Raw genomic sequence first — 22,321 nt, 5'->3', positions numbered from 1 at the left:
TAAAAAATTGTGATGAAACAAATCACATGACTTCTGTTGGTACAATCTCTTAATCACCCATTTACTTTAGCTGCAGTTAAAAGGAAGTATTATAATGAATGCTTTCATTTTAACAGATCCAAATCACAATCGGGCCCCTCCTTCCTCACGTACTCACCCTACCTCTTTACCTCACCAGTGCTCCTGCCCTGTTCTTCCATTCCTCTACTTCATCTTCAGTCTCCTCTACAATTTCGACACCTACTTCAAAACACACCCTGTACATTACCTTGTAATTTGTTTTTGTTTGCTATGTACAGCGCTGCAGACACTTTGTGGTGCCTTATGAATAAACAAACTACTACTACAATCAGGGATGATGGCTAACAGAATTGTCATGGTAACAAACTATGCTCAGGGTGCTCAGCAAACAAGGAAAAACGTAACAAACATATATCAGTATTTATAAAAAAAAATAATAGTCAGGACAAGCAGAAGTCAAGGAAAGGAAAATGGTGGTTTGGCTGGGACTGGTTTGGGGGTATCCCATGCAATATGCTTAAACCACTGAGATACTAGGGAATTACCCTTGATAGGGTCACCTGCATGTGATGGGTAAGGTCATAATTTTGGCCAAGATTATAAAAAAAAATAACCCTCTATTTAAATGCAAAATTTATTACAATTATACTTCTTAATGATAAAATAGTGACCTTGCATTCTTTCTCTTTTGTGTGGCACTACAAGTCTCAGCAAGGTAGTACTTTAAATAATATATACTATAGTTAGGGTGTGCAGCCTGAGGCCCTTCCAGTCCACCTTCTTTGTAAGTGGCAGGATAGGGCGATAATACCGGCGTGTAACCCCGTCCAACCGAATCCCCCCCGCCGCACAATTCCCCTCTCTAACATGCGAACGGCTGTCTACGCTAACACACACCCTAGCATGTGGCTGCAAGAAGGAGAAACCATTCGATGGTCGCTCACCATCGAATGATTTCTCCTGTCTTCGCTAAGAACAGTCGGCCTGGAATAACTTTTCTAGCAGCCATTATACACTGAATTCAGGGTGGGTGCGGACTTCATGTGACATCAGCTACCAGCCCCGAGCAGCCATCAACACTCCTGCATTCGCGGGGGAACTCCCATCATTTTTAGGGGGACTCCCATAAAACAATGGGTGTTCCCCCTGCTCCAGCTCCCTGCCTGCTCCCTTCCCTCCCACTATAGAGGGAACTAAGTTTGCGCCTGGCGTTTAAGCAATTTGGTATGCATACACGAAGTATGGAGTTTTTTTTTTATTAAATGTTCTTGTGTTTATAGTATAATTATTTATCTGAAACATCCTTTCTTATTTCTAGTTTTTTATTGGGCTGTTTTTGATCCTGGCACTTCAAATAACAGCAGGAGTTTTGGGAGTCGTCTATAAACCCAAGGTACAGTACGTTGTATACTCTCTTGTTGACCTGCTGCAACCCAGTCTAAGTTTAAAGCAACATGAATTAGGCTGTAATTTAGATTTTATATATATATATTTGATTTTGTTTTCAAGATTGAAGAAAATATTAACTCAACATTGAAAAACCTTATACCGTTGTCTGATCAACCAGTAGCCTTTCAAAATGCCTTAGAAACCATCCAGACAGAGGTAAGGGAATAATTATTTATTAGCTGCATAAACAGAAACAATGATAGTCTTTTCATCACAGCATTAACCTTCCTTTACAGAAGTGATTACCATGCATATTTATATAAAAAAATTTTTTTAAGTACAATAATATAGAAATGCTTTTCACATTATTTTAGTATCACCTGAATGTATTAAGGGGCATTTTGTAGTAGTTTAAAACTACTCCCAGCTATTTAATTTGTATATTTCAAGAAAGCAGATCGCATTCCCATTCGTCTTTCATGCTCAAACAAGCAGATGAAACCTGGGAGCTGGCCACTGTGATCAACTTTTTGATCTATATTACTAAACAACTGATCACTGTAAAAAAAATATATATATACTTCCATGCACCCAAGGGTCTGGTGATCAGTGAGCTCACTTCTCTTCTCAGCAGGTCGCCTACCCCTACTCTGTAACCCCAGTCAGCTGTGCTGTAAACCGGGATCTCATTTCAGAATTCCAGCATCAGTGTTCTGACTGCAGTCATGTTGCTGGCATCCATGTATAAAACTGAAGAGTATAAATGGGCTGTAACGGGTGACTTCCAGGAGTATATCTGGATGGTTAACGGATATATACACCCACACCTAAAGTTTGCTTATGATGACTATGAAACCAAACACAAGTAGAAGACTAGTGCAGTCACATAGATGGCATGCTGTTAGGAGGAAAGCGCATTCCACACGGTCTCTCCCTGTAGTGCTGGGTCTGGCATTCTGCACCTCAGAATAAGGAGCACTGATATCACAACGCAACCTCACACCCTAATGCACTACTGCACATGTAGTATTGGGGTTATACAGGGGCTGATCCAGGATAAAATGACAGGGGGGCACCATGATAAAAGAGGGTTTAGGTGGGGGAAGGGCGGTGTTAGTGGTGCCAGTGTACATGCTAAGAGAGCGGCAGAGAGAGGGTGGGAATGGGATTAAAAATAGGCCCTGGCATTTGAAATACGCAGGACCACCATGGAGACAAAAGTGAAGGCTGTAGTTGTGCGCGCGCCGAAGTCGTGCTCCGCAAAAGGGTGTGTGGCCACTCAACAGGGGGCGTGTCCTTGAGTGTAGTGTACAACACCATATACTGTACAACTTCTACACATTATACATTATACAACAAAATACTAGACCCCATTATACTTGCCCCTTACACATGATGCCAAATGGAATGAGCCAAAATTCACATAATGCCACATGGATTGAGCCAAAATTCAAATAATCCCACATGGATTGTGTCAAAATTCACATAATGCCACATGGATTGAGACAAAATTCACATAATAACACACGGATTTTGTCAGAAAAGAGTGAACTAGAATAAGGTCCTAAATTACACGCCATAATGTCCATTATGTATTATGCCAAACACCATAATGCCTATTAAAAATTATGCTACATAATTGCTGCTTATCTACATGCTCATTGCCAAGGGTTCCATGCTCATTGCTAGAGTTTCCATGCATGTTGCCATGTGGGATTACATGCTCATTGCCAAGGGGGAATATATGCTCATGGTAAATGGGGGACAGCCACAGCCAGGCAGAAGTGATAGCCACTGACAGTGGCAGAGCCTGGCTGTATTCAGAGCACTGCAGGTCCCGGCTATTTGAAATAATACCCCTTTCACACCAGAAAATGAATTCCCAGGTTGGCCCCTTTTACACCAGCCTAGTCCCGGTATTTTCTGGTGTGAGGGGGAGAGAAAACCACCCCTCCCCCCTTTAACCAGTTATCTCATTTAACCGGCTATATCTTCGGAACCAACTGACCCATTTACATGAGACAAGTATCATATTGAAGAACTTTTGAGTGGGCTTTGAATGATTTTGGAACTTTTGGTTCCAGAGTAATCTGCCCTCAAAGAACATGAACAGCCATGAAATTACATTTCAAAAATAAAAAAATTGGTTTACACGCAATATCTCTGAAACCGATTGACCTATATGGACCAGCCTGATATCATATTGAAGGCCCAGCGATTTGGAATTGAATGAGATTAATCACATTCTGTGTTGCCAGGGAGGGAACTGGCAGCCATCGGAACCAGGTGGGGGTTGGAATTAACGGGTCCCATATATCCTATGGGGGAAAAACGTTACAGCTTTGCCAGGCGATATCTCCGGTTCCCGGGGGACTAGAGACACGGGGCTGGGCTCATTGGAAAGCCCTGATCCTCAGCTACAAAATGGCAGGAGGATACATGCCCGGGCGCCCCCCTGAATCCGCCAATGGGGTTCTACAATGTGATAGCAAAGCACATTTTTTAGCAAATGGACACAACCAGTGGCGACTCTTACCTTTATGGAGGAGCGGGGATGCCGCAATGCAGCCCTCCCGCCACTACCGTCCCCAGCCACTGCCGTCGTCCTCGGATGCCGCGCACCCCTGTCCCCTGTACACATGCGCAGTAACTTCATACATACTGCGCATGCGCTGGCCCAAGCCTCCGGGGGCTGCCTTTGCAGCAGCCCCCGGAGGCTTGATCGGGTTCCTGGGTCTGGCGCATGTGCAGTATGGTCCGCGATACTGCGCATGCGCAGATCCCATTTTGGGGGCTGCTGCACATTTGCGCAGAGAGAGGCATCCCAGAGGGAGGGAGCACCTCCCGATGGGATGCCTTGAGTGACTGGCATGTCAGACTTCCAATAGAAAGTCACTGCCAGTCACAGTGAAGCCAGACTGCATCTGGCTTCACTTTAGGCAGAGACAGTGGCGGATTTTACCTGGGGGGGCTGCAGCCCTGCAGTCCATAGGTAAAAACCATCACTGGACACAACCATGCTGCACTGCAGGAAAGGCAAATGTAACATGTGCAGAGCAAGTTAGATTTGGGTGAGTTATTTTGTTTCTGTGCAGGGTAAATACTGGCTGCTTTAGTTATACAATGCAATTTAGATTTCAGTTTGAACACACCCCACCCAAATGTAACTTTCTCTGCACAAGTTATTTTCTTGTTTTTTTGCTCATTTACAGATGGAGCCGGACTTATTGTTGCTGGCGAACCTGCAGCAGCATGTTGCTGGCGATCCGCCAGCAACACGGCGCTCCATCTGACTGAGACGAGCGTGCGTCCCCCACGCACGCGCGTCTCAGTATCCGGGCGGCGGGACGACGAGGCGGACGCAATACTGTCCGCCTCCCGCTCGAGGGGGCTGGGGGGGACTCGAGGACACTGCGGGGGTGCGGTCGCCCGGTGTGGGCACCGGGCGACCGAGGGCAGCACCGTCGGAAGGGGACGTGCGCGCACCTCGTGCGCACGCGTCCCCTTCCGGCATACAGATGGCGCGGGGCAGGGGATGGCGGCTGGCGTCGCCATCCCCTGCAAAGATGAATCCAGCTACATCTGTATGTATTGTTAGGACTCAGTTGTGAAACCATTGTGGTGCCATATAATAAAACAATAATAATATCATCATGACTTTTAATCGTCTGTAGGAATGTGCAGTCAGCATCTGAGCATGTGCAGTACATAAATATGTCGGTTTAATTTGAAAAAGGAATCAGCCCCATTAAGAGCACTAAAAAAGTTAAAAACCAATATACTACATGTGAATTTACAGAATTTTGGGTTAATTGCAGCCTTGCTGAGAGCTAGTTACCTAGTTGGAGCACTTGTTTGTTTCATGGAACCGGATTTGTCTAGCTGGTCTTGCTGTATATTGTTTACTACCAACGTAAGTAAATATTTATGGTGTGAACAAAAATGTATCAGGGGAAAGGACATGCAGATCTCTGCTTGTTTGCTTTCAACAGGAGTAAAGCCAAATGCTTGTTCAATTTAAGGCTATGATGATAGACAGTTAAACAGAAAGAAAACCTAAAGCAGAAGAGAACACTATAAATGATAGCTTTCAGAAATTAAATAGATTTTATATGCACCCCTTATGCAGGGAACGAGGACAGTCTCAAATCTCCATTCACACAAGTTTTGTAGCCATTTAATATGGACCAATTTTTATTGCCTTGACGCTGTAAAACCTAGGTATATGTGGGAGAGTTTTATATTGTAGTTGCACAATTTCCAAGAGCAAATTAATAAGAGGGTCATACAGTATGTACTCAGTCAGAGTCCTCCAAATTCCAGAGAAAGAACTGGCTGTAGGGATTGTGCAGTGAATGAACATGGGGGTGATTCTGGTTTGCAAAAGCAAACTCCTTCTTTAATGGACAAAACCATGCTGCGCTACAGGTGGGACAGATGTAACATGTGCAGAGAGAGTTGCATTTGGGTGAGTTATTTTTTTTCTGTGCAGAGTAAATACTGGCTGCTTTATTTTTACACTGTAATTTAGATTTCAGTTTGAACACACCCCACTCAAATGTAACTCTCTGCACATGTAACATCTGCCCCACCTGCAGTGCACATGGTTTTGTCCATTAAAGAAGGGGTTTGCTTTTGCAAACCAATCAGAATAACCCCCCATGGTGGCAAGAAGTCATTCCTGAGTGTCTCTGTCTACTAAATTAAATGTTATTTCGGATTCAGTACTGAATCCCGGCGGTCGGGATCCCGGCGTTCAGAATCCCGACGCTGGAATCCCGACAGCCGAAATGCCGACAAGGGGGGACGTGGATCGCCCCCCCTTGCGGGCTCGGTGCCTCGCTACGCTCGGCACACTAATTTATTCTCCCTCCAGGGGTGTCGTGGACACCCACGGAGGGAGAATGTGTCAGGATTTCGGCGGTTGGGATTTCGGCGGTTGGGATTTCGGCGGTTGGGATTTCGGCGGTCGGGATTCCGGCGTCGGGATTCTGAACGCCGGGATTTTAACTGCATCCCGTTATTTCATATGTTTGCAATGAAAAAACTAAACCATTAAAAGCATCTTACAGATAAAAGGTAAAGTACCAATTATCTGATATTTGTTAAAAAAAACTATTTTTCATATACGCAAACATTTAAAAAATGCAAAAATCATATACGCAAACATTTTCATGGGATTGCGGTTTTTCAGTACAGTCAATACAAAAAATAAGAAATATGCAGTTTACATTGATGACAACTCTGGTAATTTAAATGTTATACAGTACTCACAATTTGACATCTAGCAATATAGCTTGAAAAAAATTGAAACACCACCTTTAAGCAATTTTGACTAAGCAATTTTGGGAGGGATTTTGGCTAGATGCACTGGAGATTTTGACTAAGTGATTTTGTCTTAGCAATGATAGTCTATGATCTAGTCAAAATTGCCTTGCCTGCACAGTCTATCTATACTAAGCAATTTCTGCTAGACAGTATTAACTAAGCAGGAGAAAAATAGGGAGATTTTGGATAACCTTTTAGGAGATTTTGACTATCTAGTCAAAATCTCCAATTAAAAGTTCTCCATGTTACACCCCTATAGGTACAAAACCATTTAATTCTCCTCTTCTCCTATAGCTGAGAATGGGTTTCTGTCTATAGATACAGTCAGAGGCGTAACTACAACCTCGTGGGCCCCATAGCAAAATCCTGGAAGGGCCCCCCCTCCATTGTCCCTACAATGCCACTCGGGGGGTGTCAGAAGAAAGAGTGGGTAGAGGGAGAGGTAAAGGGTGCCAGGAAAGAAAGAGTACAGAAAGGGAGGAGTGTGAGCAGGGGAGAGGGAGAGAGGAAGAAAAGAGTTAGAGTGTCAGGGAGAGAAAGGAGGAGAGACAGGGGGAGAGGGTGTCAGGTAGAGAGAGAGAGATACAGAGCCAAGTGTATAGATAGTAGGGATGTGCACCGGCCACTTTTCGGGTTTTGGGTTTTGGGTTCTGATTACCTTGAGGTTTAGGTTCTAATGGGTTTTGGCAAAACACCTCCTAAGTGTTTTGTGTTTGGATTTCTTGGGTTTTGGGTTCTGATTTTTTTGTTAAAAAAGCATAAAAACTGCTAAAATCGCATAATTTTTATTTTTTTTGCTCCTACTCTATATTAACCTCAATAACATTAATTTCCACTCATTTCCCGTCAATTCTGAACACCTCACAATATTGTTTTTAGGGCCAAAGGTTGCACCGAGGTAGCTGGATAACTATGCTAAGCCACACAAGTGTGCGGCACAAACACGTGGCTCATGTAAGAGTGACACTGCAGAGGTAGATACGGCAGTACTAGGCAGTGGGCCCCAGACCAGACAGGTAGATACGGCAGTACTAGGCACCAGACAGCTAGATACGGCAGTACTAGACACCAGACAATAGATATGACAGTATTAGGCAGTGGGCCCCAGACCAGACAGGTAGATACGGCAGTACTAGGCACCAGACAGTAGATACGACAGTATTAGGCAGTGGGCCCCAAACCAGACAGGTAGATACGGCAGTACTAGGCACCAGACAGGTAAATACGGCAGTACTAGGCACAAGACAGGTAGATGCGTCAGCAATACTCAGTGGTGCAAGTAGGAAAAATGACTTCGTGGTACTGTCGAAAAATGGGCATGGTCATATGACACAAGGGGGAGTGTCTGGATTATTGCACGCCGAAGGCATACGGCCAAAATTTACACAGTAATGCCTGTTACGCATCACACACCCAATACATATGACCCATGCCATAATGCTCATTGCACCGCACACCTGATGCCCATTACTAATATGCCCCCACAGTGCCAGATATGCCCCCAGTGCCAGATATCATATGCCCCCACAGTGCCACACATGCCCGAGGTGCCAGATATCATATGCCCCCACAGTGCCACACATATGCCCCCAGTGCCAGATATATGCCCCCACAGTGCCACACATGCCCCCACAGTGCCTGATATAATATCCCCCCACAGTGCCACACATACGCCCCCAGTGCCAGATATGCCCCCAGTGCCACAAAACAGTTGCAGTACAGTGAGCAACTCACTGTCAGGTCCTGTGTCCTGTCCGGTCCTCCTCCAGTCCCCCTGCATGTTTCTGGGGAGGGGAATGCATCTCGCGTCTCTCCTGCCCTACCAGGTCTATCTCGCGGGCTGGCTCCTGATTGGCTGCCAGCCCGCAAGCACTGATTGGCTGACAGTATTAACTAGTGACACAGGGGGGGGGGGGGAGGAGAGACGCGCGTTGCGCTCCCCTCCCCTCCCCTCCGAAGGCAATCAGCTGTGGCGGGGCGGCGGAGGCCACGCCCCCGCCACTTCCATATGCGCGCATGCGCATTGCAGGTATATTTGGCTATTTTTTATGGCGGTACGGGGTACCGGCAATATATCTTTTACCGGTACGTCGTACCACCCCGTACCGCCATACTTGCACCTCTGGCAATACTAGTATGTGCACCAGCAGAATTTATAATAATTAATTTTATTATTAGGTACTGCTTGGCAGTGACACTCAGTGGCACACGTCAGTGCACCAGCAGCATGGAATTATTTTTTACAGTCCCACACAGCACAAGTATTATTTTTTTATTAAATTAGATATAGCAGCCTAGTATGTAGTTGTACTACTAGGTAGGTACACTAGGCAGTAGCACTGCCAGTGGCAACAGTGGACTGAGTAAATAATACTGGCAACCTCTATTCACAGTATTCAGTGCAGGCAGCACCAGTGGACTATATATAATTCAATTAATTATTAATAATATAGCAGCCTAGTAGGTAGAGAAAATAAACTACTAGGTAGGTAGGCAGGCAGGCAGGCAGTATCACTGCCAGTGGTCACCTCAAAAGGTAGTTATATTACACACCACCAGTAGCTTTATGCAGTGCACCAGCAGAATTTATATAATAATTAATTTTATATTAGGTACTGCTTGGCAGTGGCACTCAGTGGCACACGTCAGTGCACCAGCAGCATGGAATTATTTTTTACAGTCCCACACAGCACAAGTATTATTTTTGAATTAAATTAGGTATAGCAGCCTAGTATGTACTAGGTAGGTACACTAGGTAGGCAGAAGCACTCCCAGTGGCAACAGTGGACTGAGTAACTTAATAATACTGGCAGATTCAGTGCAGGCAGCACCAGTGGACTATATATATATATAATATAATTAATTAATTATTAATATATAATATAATATTACAGGCACAGCACAGCACCAGAGGTAGGCCCCAGCACAGAGGAGACAGTAGTACTACAGGTACACAGTTAGACTGTTCTCCTAAGCAGAGAGGAGAACAGAGTACACAGCAGCACTGAGGGAGACAGCCCCAGCGAATAACATAATTAATTACAGCACAGCACACCAGAGGTAGACCGCACAGAGGAGACAGTAGTACTACAAGTACACAGTTAGACTACACAGCAGCACTGAGAGACAGCACCAGCGATTGAAAAATATTGCGCTCAAGCTCAAGGTCAAGCTCAAGTTTAAGCCCCAGCAGCAGCACCAACACACCCTCTCCCAACCCACTACTTGACTGGAGTGAAGATGGCGGGCACGGCAGGCGCTTATAAAGCCTCGCGAAATCCGGCATCGGGAGATGACGTTCTAATCACGCGGATGGACCCGAGTCAGGCGGGAATCTCCGAGCGCTGCTCGGAATCGGGCTCGGAATGATGACCTCCGTGGGGGTTTGGATCTCTGAAATCCAAGCCCGCACATCTCTAATAGATAGGGGGGAGAAAGAAAGAGTGAGACTGAGAGGGAGGAATGGAGAGGGAAAATATGTGGGTAGAAGAGAGATCGAGGTGAAAGAGACAAGGGGCAGAGAGAGAAAAAGAGATGTGAGACAGTGGAGGAGTGAGAGAGGGTTGAGAGAAAGAGGGGACGGGGGGAGGAGAGCAGGGGGTGGGGGAGATAGAACATGGAGGGGAAAAAGGGGGGGGCAGGTTTTGAAAGGCTTCCCCCTGGCAGTGGCAGGTCTGCAAATGCACTCACCAGCTGCTCCTTTCACTGCTGGGCTCTCCTGCTCATCTGTGCTGGGCTGTACCATTTCCACAGCACCGCGGTCCTCTGCTCCCCTCCGTGACACTGAGCTGAGCTTTACTGCTCCCCGGGAGGTGCCGTTCTATACTGCTCCACGGGAGGCGACCTTTACTACTCCCAAGTCACAGGCAGCGCCGGGCTCCACTGCTGCCCGGGCGGTGCCAAGTTCCACTACTCCTTGGACAGAGCCAAGATATATTGCTTCTTGGCTCTGAGCTCCACTGCTGCCCGGCCCCTTTGAATTACGTACAAGAGGGCAGCGTGGCAACTGCCCGCGCTGCAATATTAAAATGAACTAGTGAAAAGAAGATCAAGGGGGTGCAGGGGATAGCCTGCTGGGGCCCAGGGCCCCCCCAAGCCCCGGGCCCCATAGCAATTGCATCCCCTGCACCCTCTATAGTTACGCCACTGGATACAGTATCTAGCAGGGGAGTAAATTCATCTCAGTCGCCCCAGGAGCAAATTGGAATTTGATGCCTTAAAATCAAGGGGTGACAATGGCCGGTGGATCAAGGTTAAAGGGTGTACACACGGGGAGATTTTGACTAATGGGCAATTTTGACTAAGCAATTTTGAATAACTAATTTTGGGAAGATTTTGGCTAACCTTCTAGGAGATTTTGATTATCTAGTCAAAAAATCCTGTTAAAAGTTCTCTGTGTGTACGAGATAGCCATCTGCATCATGAATCATCATTCATTGGTGGGTCCTACAGACAGAGATCAACCTCATTTAGCCATTTTATAGGATTAAGTGAGCCAAAACTGTCGAACTTAATCCTTTGCTAATCCCTTAAGGCCCATACACACTATGCGACTTTGAGCTGAAAGGCACTCAAAACAGCAAGTTTGAGCGGCTTTCTCAGCATTGCTATCCAGAGAAGGCTAGCTGAAGAATGCTCCATCTGTACATATATTTGCTTTGCTGTGAAGCAATGAACTCACACTTAGTGTACCGTAAAATATTGTGGGGAGAGACACGGCGAGTGGGGCTGCCTTGGCCTGCAGTCTAGAGAGGTAATTTGCCATTTTGCGAAGTTTCAAAACTACAGTGAAGCCTGAATCAGGCCCATAGTGCGTACACAATGGACAATGTAACGAAGTTGTCATTACAATCAGCAATATTGTTTAAAATGTCTAGGGTGCGCCCAGCTTAACTCTTTAGTAGCCATATTGTAAATGTCATTGTAGCAAGTTCCTATATAGAAACGGTGATCCCAGTGCACAGACTTTTTGCTATGTGATACTTTTATATTGACCAGTTATAGTAGCTGGTGAGACACATCTCATGCATAAGCCTATCATATTGTTGTTTTATGTTCTGTATCAAAATATTTGTGATTTTTTTTTTGTGACCCTTATTGTCTCCCTCTCTGTTCAGAACAAGTGCTGTGGCCTTGTTAACGGTTATTTAGACTGGCAAAAGGGTACACAGAGTCCACCAGCTTCTTGTCAGTGCACTCAACAACAGGATCCGAATGTCTGTGGCAATAATAATTACTATAAACAGGTAAGCACATGAAATGAACTAAAGGTTTAACATTACTTTACATCACTTTAGTTTATAGGCCTTAATTCATGTTTTTACACACGGGGAGATTTGCTGAGCTTTCTGAGCGATGCTAGATCGCTCAGAGCTCTCAGCAAGATTGCTCAGCTCACAGCGATGTTTCAGCACTGTGTGCTGACCGATCTGTCAGGGCCAGTGTTCTCTCACTATGGCCCCTAAACATGAAGCGATGTAGGGACTTTTTCTAAGCGATCTACAGATGTATCGGGCCTTATTCTTGCCACTATTCTTGACACAATAAGACACACCTTTTTTTTCTTAGGTCCGTAATTACAAACCAGAAAGATGTTATAAAAAGGGGGAGGGGCTCACTGCAGCTTTAGATGCCAAAAGATGAAGTTTAACCGGCAGTGTGCAACGACGGGACCTCTATGATGATGAGACATTTACTTTCCTCTCTGTGAACCCGGAGAATGCAAACTGCCTATATCACTGAGTCGCTAGCTCGCTTCCTGGAATAGGATCTTGCATGGTGTGCTCTACACTTCTGATTGCTCTAACTACTTGTAATTGATTCAGGGTGTCTCACACTGCCACTAATGACCATTTAAATCTTGGTATGGGACTATTAAGTCACATTTAGACATTTTAGCACCTTGGACTTGAGTACTGGTAGCCTCCCTACCAGTGGCGTAACTATAAATTTTGCTCCCCCCTGCCAAAAAGTTTGTGCCCCCCGGGCTCCTCTCCAGTGTGTTTCCCCAGCGTGTGATGTGATGACGTCACACGCATAAAGGAGAGGCTGAAGCAGGATAGAGGAAGAGAAACCAGCAGACATTGCTGCTTCACCTGGCTCCGACGCATCCCAGGCCGCCCCAGCACGGCCATCCTGTACACAGAAGCCTGTGCCGGCTCTGTGTATAGTCAATTGAATCAGTGGGGGGGATTTGTCGTCTCTGCCATGGCCGCACCCGCGCGGCGGCTGACTCGCCTCGAGTGCTCAGCCAGTGGGCAGTGGCAGGCAGCAGCATGTTAGTTCATCCAGCGGGTGCTGGCGCCCACATAGACCCCACTGTGGCTTGCTCCCCCAAGTGCCAGCTGGGGCTGCCTTACAGTAGTTAAGCCACTGCTTCCTACAAGTGAAGCTGTTTATAAAGAGGCAGATGTTCTGATGTCCATAAACAAAATAAGTAGAGTATGCCAGGCCCAAGTAAAATGTTGGGGGTGTGGTCTAACCGCAGGAGGCATGGTCACCTCCCACGATTAGGCCACCCCCACAAAATGTTTAGTGGGGAGGGACAAAAAAACATTCTAAATTCGAGGGTGGTGGTGTTATTGCCCCCAGCAGCAGCTATGGCAATACATGGCATAGGCAAGAGGGCAGGTAGTGCCATTGTAGGTTTGGGGCAGTGGTCATGCAGTTCACAGAACATCACAGCCTGGACAACTGCACTGGCTGTACCACCCTCGCTACTGCCAAGGAATCAATTTGTCACCACCAGGTGTCTGTAACCTTTAAAACTTCCCCATAGTTTTCTCACCATGACTACCGATTCTTAAGATTTGTCCAGTATTGAATGTAATTGAAACTTGATACTAACATAAGCAACAGCAGTGTGCTACCATATCAAAACTATAATATACAATGATGAATTTAATAAAAAGCGCAAACTTTGATCAATTATGTTATATCTATTAAAGCAAATATCTTAAGCAAATGAACATCACGGAAACATTGTTGATATTTTAACTGGTTTTCAGAAAACATTGGTTGCAGAAATACTGCATGCATAAATGAACCTTGTTTTTAGAGAATTGCTATTTAAAATAACCAACTTAAAAAAAGTAACAAATTTGTGTAGAATCTAATCCTCTGTATGCATTTTCTCCCACAGACATGTATGTCTGTCATCGTGGATTACTTTAAAAACCATCTTCTAATCATTATTGGGATTGCCTTTGGACTGGCAGTGGTGGAGGTACTATTTTAGGATTTAATCTTTTAAAACTATCAATTAACTCATATCCATTTATTTCCAGTGTCTAGATAGTGCTAAAACATTTAAGAGTTGTGTACACAATTCATTGTATTTCAAAGTTACTGGGCGAAATGTAATAGAGTGCGATTTTTGGTCATCTTTAAAAATCTAATCAAATTGCATGTGCAAAAATCGCACATTTTCTGTTAAATTCGCAAATGCAATAGGGTGCGATTTTTGGCTTGCGATTTCAATTCACATGCGATTTTGAGCAATTTTTAGTCATGAAAATGTGCGATTTTTAGTCATGAAAATGTGCGATTTTTTAATCATGAAAATGTGCGATTTTGTGTAAAAAAAATGGCGTGGGGTCCCCCCTCCTGAGCATAACCAGCCCCAGGCTCATTGAGCCAGACCTGGTTCCAAAAATACGGGGGGACAAAAAGTGTAGGGGTCCCCCGTATTTCTGAAACCAGCCCCGGACTCTTGGACCAGTCCTGATTCCAAAAATACACAGGACAAAATATGTGGGGGTCCCCCGTACTTTGAAACCAGCACCGGGCTCCAACAGCCCGCGGTGTCATGCCACAGCCGGGGGGACACTTTTTACATAAGGTCCCCCGGCCATACCATGAGCACCGTGGCTGGTCAGCCTTGGACGGGGTACCTGGAGGAGTGGGGACCCCCCCAATAAAGGGGTCCTTCCACAGGCTTCACCCGTCCAGGGCTGAAGCCCGGGGCTGTCACCGGTGTCCCTGGCCTTTGGACACCGGCCTGATAGGGTTAAATCATTTATACATAACATTGCTTAATTGAGGTGAACTACAGGTACCAGTAGGCCTCTCCCGCATGCTGAGACTTGGCAAACCACAAGTCCCAGCATGCGGAGCATTAATGGGCCCACTGGGACTTGTAGTCCACCTGTAAAAAGAATGTTAAAATAAAACACACACAGAAAAGTACAACTTTATTACACACACACCTCCCTTTTACACCAACATACTTACCGCACCAGGGTGCAGCGCTGCCTCCCTTTTCCACAGCCAGCTCACCCCGCACTGACAGTGGGGTGAGCTGGCTTCCTGCGGCGCTGGTAACCGCTTCTATAGCGCTGTTCCTGTGCTATAGCGGCTGCTAGCGTCCTTGGCTCAATGCGTCTCAATGGAGACGCTTTCAGCCAATCAGGGCTGAGCTATGCGTCTCCAGCTATGCAACCTTCACTTAAAAAGAAAAAAGGCCATACTGTATGTTATTTTTATGGTAATTGAGGTTGTGAATGATCCTATATCATTGGCACATACAATAAATCACGGTTGCTAATGGATAATTATGAAACATACAGGTAGCAAACAACAGACATTGCAGAAGTTACAGAAGTCCAACTATAACACTAAATGTTTTTGGAGAAATGAACAATAATACTATACCTCTCATTAAATAGAACTGTTAGCCTTTTTAGTGTCTTTGATTCATATTTAATTATGAAAGTGAGGGGTGGTCAGGACTATTGTGACCCTTCTTTATTTAAACACTTTTGTTATTACTTTGGACTAAGAGCCAGCAGAACTTAGATTTTCTATTAAAGTGCAAGTAGCTGGTGCAAATATGCCCTGAACAAAGTACATGATAAGTCTACTTTGAGAAGGTAGAAAAATCAAGTCTTTTATTGGGAAGAAAATTATTTGCTCCGACAAATAAAACATTTCCAGCCCCAAGAGCTATTTTAAGTTTTACTATTTTACAAACCAAAGTGGTATTTTTATACTTGCTGCAATCTTCCATTGAAGCACTGAAACATTGAGCTAGTGACCCTAGTCGTGTGAGGAGCCTGAAATAGTTTGAACTACCCCCTTCTTCCTCTATACCTCGGCTGCCCATACGCTTTAGTTATTTTCTAACAAAAACCATAAGACAGAAAGGTACTTGTGTAGTTTCACAGCGCCAGCATGGCGCCGTGCGTCTGAGTCCCCTTGCGGGGCTCGCTTCACTCGCCCACGCTGCGGGATCAGTGGCTCGCTACGCTCGCCACGCTATCTAAAATCAACTCCATGCCAACGTGGATAGTGGGGGTATGAACTATCCACGTTGGCATGGAGTTAAGTTACTTAATTTTAGATAGTTTGGCGAGCGTGAAACTACACAAGAACCGACAGAAATACAGAAAAGAAAATGCCATTGCCTAGTGCTGTCATGGAACCGGAGAATAATATTTTTTAGTAAGTATAGTATTGGTGAAGGGACCAGTATGAAACCCAGTGGTCAGAATCCCAACAATCGAAATACCTACACCAGAATCCTGACTGCCGCAATGCCGACAAGGGGGGGCGTGGATCGCCCCCCTGAAGGCTTGCTGCGCTCGCCACACAGTGGGCCCGTTGCCTCACTACGCTCGGCACACTATTTTATTCTCCCTCTGTGGGTGTCGTGGGCACCCATAGAGTGACAAAATGCTGGCATTGCGGCGGTCGGGATTGCAGCTTCGGTATTTCGACCATCCCTTGGTGAATGAGTGTTATATGAAGGGGAAGGGGAGAGAGAAGAAAAAAAAAGAATAGGAAAAGGCACCTGTAAAATAAAAAATGTATACAGCTCTTTGAGAGATATAAAAGTTAGTTTGCTGACAGACAGCTATAGTTTTCCTACCTAAGTAACAAAGTAACATCCATTCACAGCCTGGTGGGATCCTCCCCCATCATTCCGTGGTCGCCGACCATGGAATGATGGCAAAGGTTGACGCATATGTAAGGATTGCCTCAGAGCAACCTTACAGATGCATGTCTGCTTGGGGGGAAGTACAGGTAGGCAGGCAGCTGACATCTAGTGATGTCAGCTGCCCTCCCCCGCCTGCCCGTCATGCCTCGATACCATGAGAACGTCCATGAAATGCTGGGCGTTCCCATATGGTGATGAGGCAGCCTGCCACCCATGCCCCTCTCCACCCCCCGCAAGGTTGCTTTAGTGCTCCTGATGAACAATCAGTTCGCCATGGCTGTACACAACAAGCTCATGCACATGCGCAAAAATGCGCATTGAAAAAACATCTGCCCCCGTTCGAACGAGGGGACCTTGCAAATGGACCTGAATAAGGTCTTTTAAGTGTCTTCTTCCTACTTACATGCCCCCCTGCTGAACCGGCTCAGATGGTATGTCCTTCCAAACGAAACATTATTTCAAGAGGATATATACACAACCCTCCTAGTAGCACCAACCAAAATTGTTTGTTGATTACGTCACACGGCAATTCGCGGCCATTCATTGTCTTCTGCTGCAGCTTGGATGCGATAAGGGGAGCAGTCCATGGAAATGAAAGCGGCCTGTTTTTGCAAGATTCTTACACACACATACATATATACATGTATATATACTGTAGATACAATAAAATACAGCAATGACCAAAGTCCTTTTATACACTATATTATATACTATCTTGCCCACGATTAGAAGACTCTACTAGCCTTGTTAAAATAATAATAATAATAATCCACTTAGAATGTGCTTTTTTAAAAAGCAAAGTAAAAACGCCTACATTTTAAGACTACAATCCCTATACATGAGATTACATTGAGATTATATATATAATTATTTAAGTTCTAATGTGTGTATTATTCATCTAAAAATGATGTATTAATAAAGCTATCATTTTTTTTATCTCTTTACAGCTTTTCGGCCTCGGTTTTTCCATGACATTGTATTGCCAGATAGGCTCCAAATGAGATAAAAAGTATCCACAGAAATCCAATGGAATAGCCCAGAAATTACTTCAGCAAATGCACTCCCTTTGGCTCTTTTATAAAATTGTTTAATCCAATATGCTGTAGTAAGATGTGATGTAGTTATGCAGTCAATATGTCCACATTTACTATTGTTGACACCAGCTTCAAAATGCACTTGCATTTAAAATGTTGACTTTTCTCTTTATAGTCCAAATGTCGATTGTAGAAATGTTAGTTAAAATTGCTTGTTGACATTGTGGTTGTCGACATTATGACCAAATAATATACATATATATATATATGGAAAGTGGAATGAGAGAGGGCGCTTCATGGTGCATTAATAGATTATTTTATTGGATCACACACAGCAAAAGATCCACGATACAACAAGACAATTACTCGTACCGAAAATATACACTCTGTGGGCTGGTTACCACACAGCTCAATAGTAATAAATACCATGGCAAAGGCAGCTCCCGAGTTCAAACAGCCATATGTCCCGTCCACGAGTCCGGCAGGTAACAGACGCTGGCGTGCGCCGCAAGATGCGGGATGACGGGCAGGAGGTATTGGCAGGTGTCTCAGGTAGCTGACAGGAGTCGGATGGGGCGTCACAGGCCACGCCCTGACGCGTTTTGTCACTGGGACTTCGTCAGAGGTCAAAAAAATTGTTCTTAAGAACAAACGGCTTAACAGACCAGATATTTCTGAAAGGATTAAGTCCTTAGATAAGGAGTCATACTGTATTAATTCGATAACACCCAAAGATTGGTAAAAAATGGGTCCAAATTTGTATATCACTGTTAGATCCACAATACAATCACCGCAGTGTTGCTATATCTATGATCCACAGATATATCTGGTCTGTTAAGCCGTTTGTTCTTAAGAACAATTTTTTTTATTTTTACTTGTACTAAGGAAACACTAGTTGCCATACAGGCTTAATGATAAAGTCTTTTTGTTATACCCCTAATGAAGTCGTTCTGACAAAACGCGTTGGGTTTCAATAAAAATAAATTTTTATCCTGAACGACTGTTTCTGTGCAGGGTAAATACTGGCTGCTTTATTTTTACACTGCAATATAGATCTCACTTTGAAGTAAAACCCCACCCAAATCTAATTATCTCTGCACAAGTAACACCTGCCTCACCTGCAGTGCACATGGTTTTGTCCATTTAAGAAAGATTTTGTCAGAAAGAGTGAACTAGAATAAGGGCCTCAGTTCCTGCTGGAGCCTGCTGAAAAATAGCCCTGGTTATAACTGTCTAAACTGACTAGGTGGTACAAAGTTTAGCGCTCCCCGATAACCCCACTTTGTTCTTGCATATATATATATATATTATATATATATATATATATATATATATATATATATATATATATATAGAGAGAGAGAGAGAGAGAGAGAGAGAGAGAGAGAGAGAGAGAAGCAAAACGGCACTCAGATGTTGAAGGAATGATGCGGTGCAGGGTCCAAGAGGGATAATGATAGACAGCACTTACCTATCCTGGGAACCAGGTTAGGAAACAGACCAGCACTCACGTAGTTTGAGTTGAAGAAAAAAAAGGTGTATTTTCAAAACATTATACACTTTGTATAATGTTTTGAAAATACACCTTTTTTTTCTTCAACTCAAACTACGTGAGTGCTGGTCTGTTTCCTAACCTGGTTCCCAGGATAGGTAAGTGCTGTCTATATATATATATATATATATATATATATATATATATATATATATATATATATATATATATATATACAGAGCCTGGAGGTGCGGCACTCACAACTTAGATACACTTCAATAAATACACCGCGACACAGTAAGTTAGTGATCAACGTTTCAAATATATTTCATATTTGTCTTCAGGATAAAGGTTATAAAAAAACACACGTACCTTTATAGGTGAGTACATACAGTCAAGTGCAAAAACAACGTGCAGGTGAGAAGAGGCCCGCCCTTCCGCAGGAGGGGGGTGTGACATCATCATTATTCGTCCAGCTCAAGCTGTAGACGCTATGTGGTAACCATGGTGACGATGTGCAATAAGCTAGACGGACAACAAATCAGCACTTGTTACATTCTTAAAAAAGGATACATCTACAGTATAAGAAAAATGTTACATGAAGACTGCATCAATTAACATACTTCAATTAGTCAATGTAGTCTTCATGAGACAATACCATTCAAACTTCCAAACATCAGTGAAGTCCCCAGGGATCCCTTTATTTGTTTTGTTCAAGGTCATTTGCATATGTAAGGTGACATTTTTTAAAGGTGATCTTTTACTTGATGCGATCCGATGCGATCCGATGTGATTTTTTTTTACCTGTTCATAATCCCACTATCCACAATGCATGGAGTTGATCTTATATAGTGTGGCGAGCGCAGTAAACCACGTCCCCTCGCGGGGCACGGTGGCTCGCTGCGCTCGCCACACTATATAAAATCAACTGCATGCGTAGTTGATTTTATATAGTGTGGGGTTATGAACAGGTAAAAAATCGCATCGGATCGCATCGGATTGGCCGATATATCGGCCGATATTGCATGCGATATATCGGCCGCCGTGAAACTAAACAAGTACCGGTGATCTGTTTTTACTGCTTCTTTAGCGCACTTCTTTTATTCCTCTTTTTCCTGATATTATATACAAGTCAACATTATGAATGCTGACATATTGACCATGTCGACATTATGCTGTCTACGTTATGAATGTGAAAATAGTAATAATCAACAAAATCTAACGCTCCCATAATGTGTTGCTAGGCTTGATGAGTACTATTCTGCAGTGCCCAAGTTTAGGTGCCTATATACCTGTGTCTGAAATATCGTGTGATGTTAATTAATACATTTTAAGTGCATCCATTTTATAGATGTATTGTATCCCCACTATAGACTGTGAAATATTGTCGACCAAAACTAATATATTTTTTTTAGCAAAAATGGGTCCCAAACTTAAAAAATCCAATATTGTACTATTCTGGTCCGTAAATGCAAATTTTTTTATATTCTAAACAAAAATCTTGTTTGCTTTGTTTTATTTGTGAATACAAACCTGAATTGTTTGTTAACTATGAAACATAATTAAGCCAATTCTACTAATTATTTTTTAAAGCCTATTGTTACATTGGTTTTCTTTTTTGGAATGCATTGTTTTCATTTCATTGTTTTGCATAAAATACATTATTGTACTGTATGAGTCAACTGAAAAAATTGTGTGACAAATGCAATGAAAATGATGTACAGTATTTCCAATTATTGTTGTTCTACAGAGATATCTGGCTATGAATATGCAAAACTTCTAAAAAGGTAATGAGTATCGGAATTCTAACAGAAGAGTTTTGTTCTCTACAGTTGCTCAGTTTTACTTAAGGCCTGATACTAAGATGAGCACAAGATGCAGCACAAAGATTTCTAATGATCACATAATAAAAGATTCCTGATGTCGCAAATAGTTCCCCTCAGTCAGGGCCAGATTAACAATAGTGAAGATGGAGCTGCAGCTCCAGGCCTTCACATAATAATAGGCCCACCATTATGACAGCAACATGATCACCAGACCGCAGCTGGCCACATGGTTGGTCATAAATCTTAAGTATTAAAATTGCATTCCTATGTTACACATTTATGGAATTTTTGTATCTATCTATCTATCTATCTATATATATATTAGGGAGATTCTGGGGCTTATACTGTAAGGGTTCTACCTGCCTACATGGCTATATGGTATTGTCCTCCAGATTGACAGTGGTTGGGGGGGAGGCCTGTGTTCCTGGAAACTGCGGCATGTTGCCCCCATTTTCTGCGAGTCACATCACAGATTTCCTGGCCTTGCAGGCCCCAGCTGCTGTTGGTCAGCTGCAGGGGCGGATTGGCCCACCGGGAAACCGGGCCATATCCCGGTGGGCTGGTGCAGATTTCCCCCTGGCTGGGCCGCCGACCGTTCTACCAGGACCGGTGCTGGCGTCATCCTGCTGGGAATATATGCGGCGGGCATATTTGATTTGGGCTGTGCTGCCCTTCTTTGTGACCAGGATGCAGCCGCTGGTCGCTGTTCGGTGACATCGGTCGGAAGCAGCTGCAGTGTGGATGGAACCTGCGAGGAAGGGCCTCCCCCTCCCCACCCCCGCAGTAGCGTTAGTACATCCCCCTCCGCCCCCTGGGCTGCTTCAATATTGTTCCTGGGCTGGATTTCACTTCCAATCCGCCCCTGGTCAGCTGAGTGAGCTGAGGCATACTCAGCTGGCCATTTGTGTGAATATCGTGACTAATGGTCGCAGTGCTGGGATCTCCGCTACATGCAGAAGCCATCTCTTCTGGGACATCTCCAGTATTTTCCTCCTTAAAATCAGATGGACATCCAAAGCAGAATACAAACAGCATAACATTTTCATCCATCTCTGAACTGAGACTTTAGCATCTACATTTTTACATTTATTGTTAAAGCTACTGTATGTTGTAAATGATTCTGATGCATGATTTAAACCATATACTGTAGCTAGAATAGGAATATAAAACGAATACTGATTAATGTATACAGTAGGTCATTTATGACTTGCAGCATGCCTGCCTTTTATTTACAATTGATCAAAAACTAATAATGCGTTTTTATATACATTTCAAAATAATAAAATTATCATAA

At 44.0% G+C, this 22,321-nt stretch overlaps 1 protein-coding gene across 1 annotated transcript in view; it reads left to right on the top strand.

Moving 5' to 3' along the window:
* TSPAN8 (tetraspanin 8) overlaps positions 1 to 17,832 on the top strand; it is a 34,335-nt gene extending 16,503 nt beyond the window's left edge. Inside the window, exons 4-8 of the mRNA XM_083179679.1 lie at positions 1,340 to 1,414; positions 1,531 to 1,626; positions 11,856 to 11,984; positions 13,880 to 13,963; positions 17,623 to 17,832. Of these exons, the coding sequence (XP_083035805.1) occupies positions 1,340 to 1,414; positions 1,531 to 1,626; positions 11,856 to 11,984; positions 13,880 to 13,963; positions 17,623 to 17,676 (438 nt within the window). The 3' untranslated portion in view covers positions 17,677 to 17,832. The remainder of the gene's footprint in view (positions 1 to 1,339; positions 1,415 to 1,530; positions 1,627 to 11,855; positions 11,985 to 13,879; positions 13,964 to 17,622) is intronic.
* Positions 17,833 to 22,321: the final 4,489 nt, after the last annotated feature.

Source organism: Crinia signifera, chromosome 4, assembly GCF_055691185.1.
Source record: "Crinia signifera chromosome 4, ASM5569118v1, whole genome shotgun sequence".
NCBI lineage: Eukaryota > Metazoa > Chordata > Amphibia > Anura > Myobatrachidae > Crinia > Crinia signifera.
This window is presented reverse-complemented; position numbering and strand designations above follow the sequence as displayed.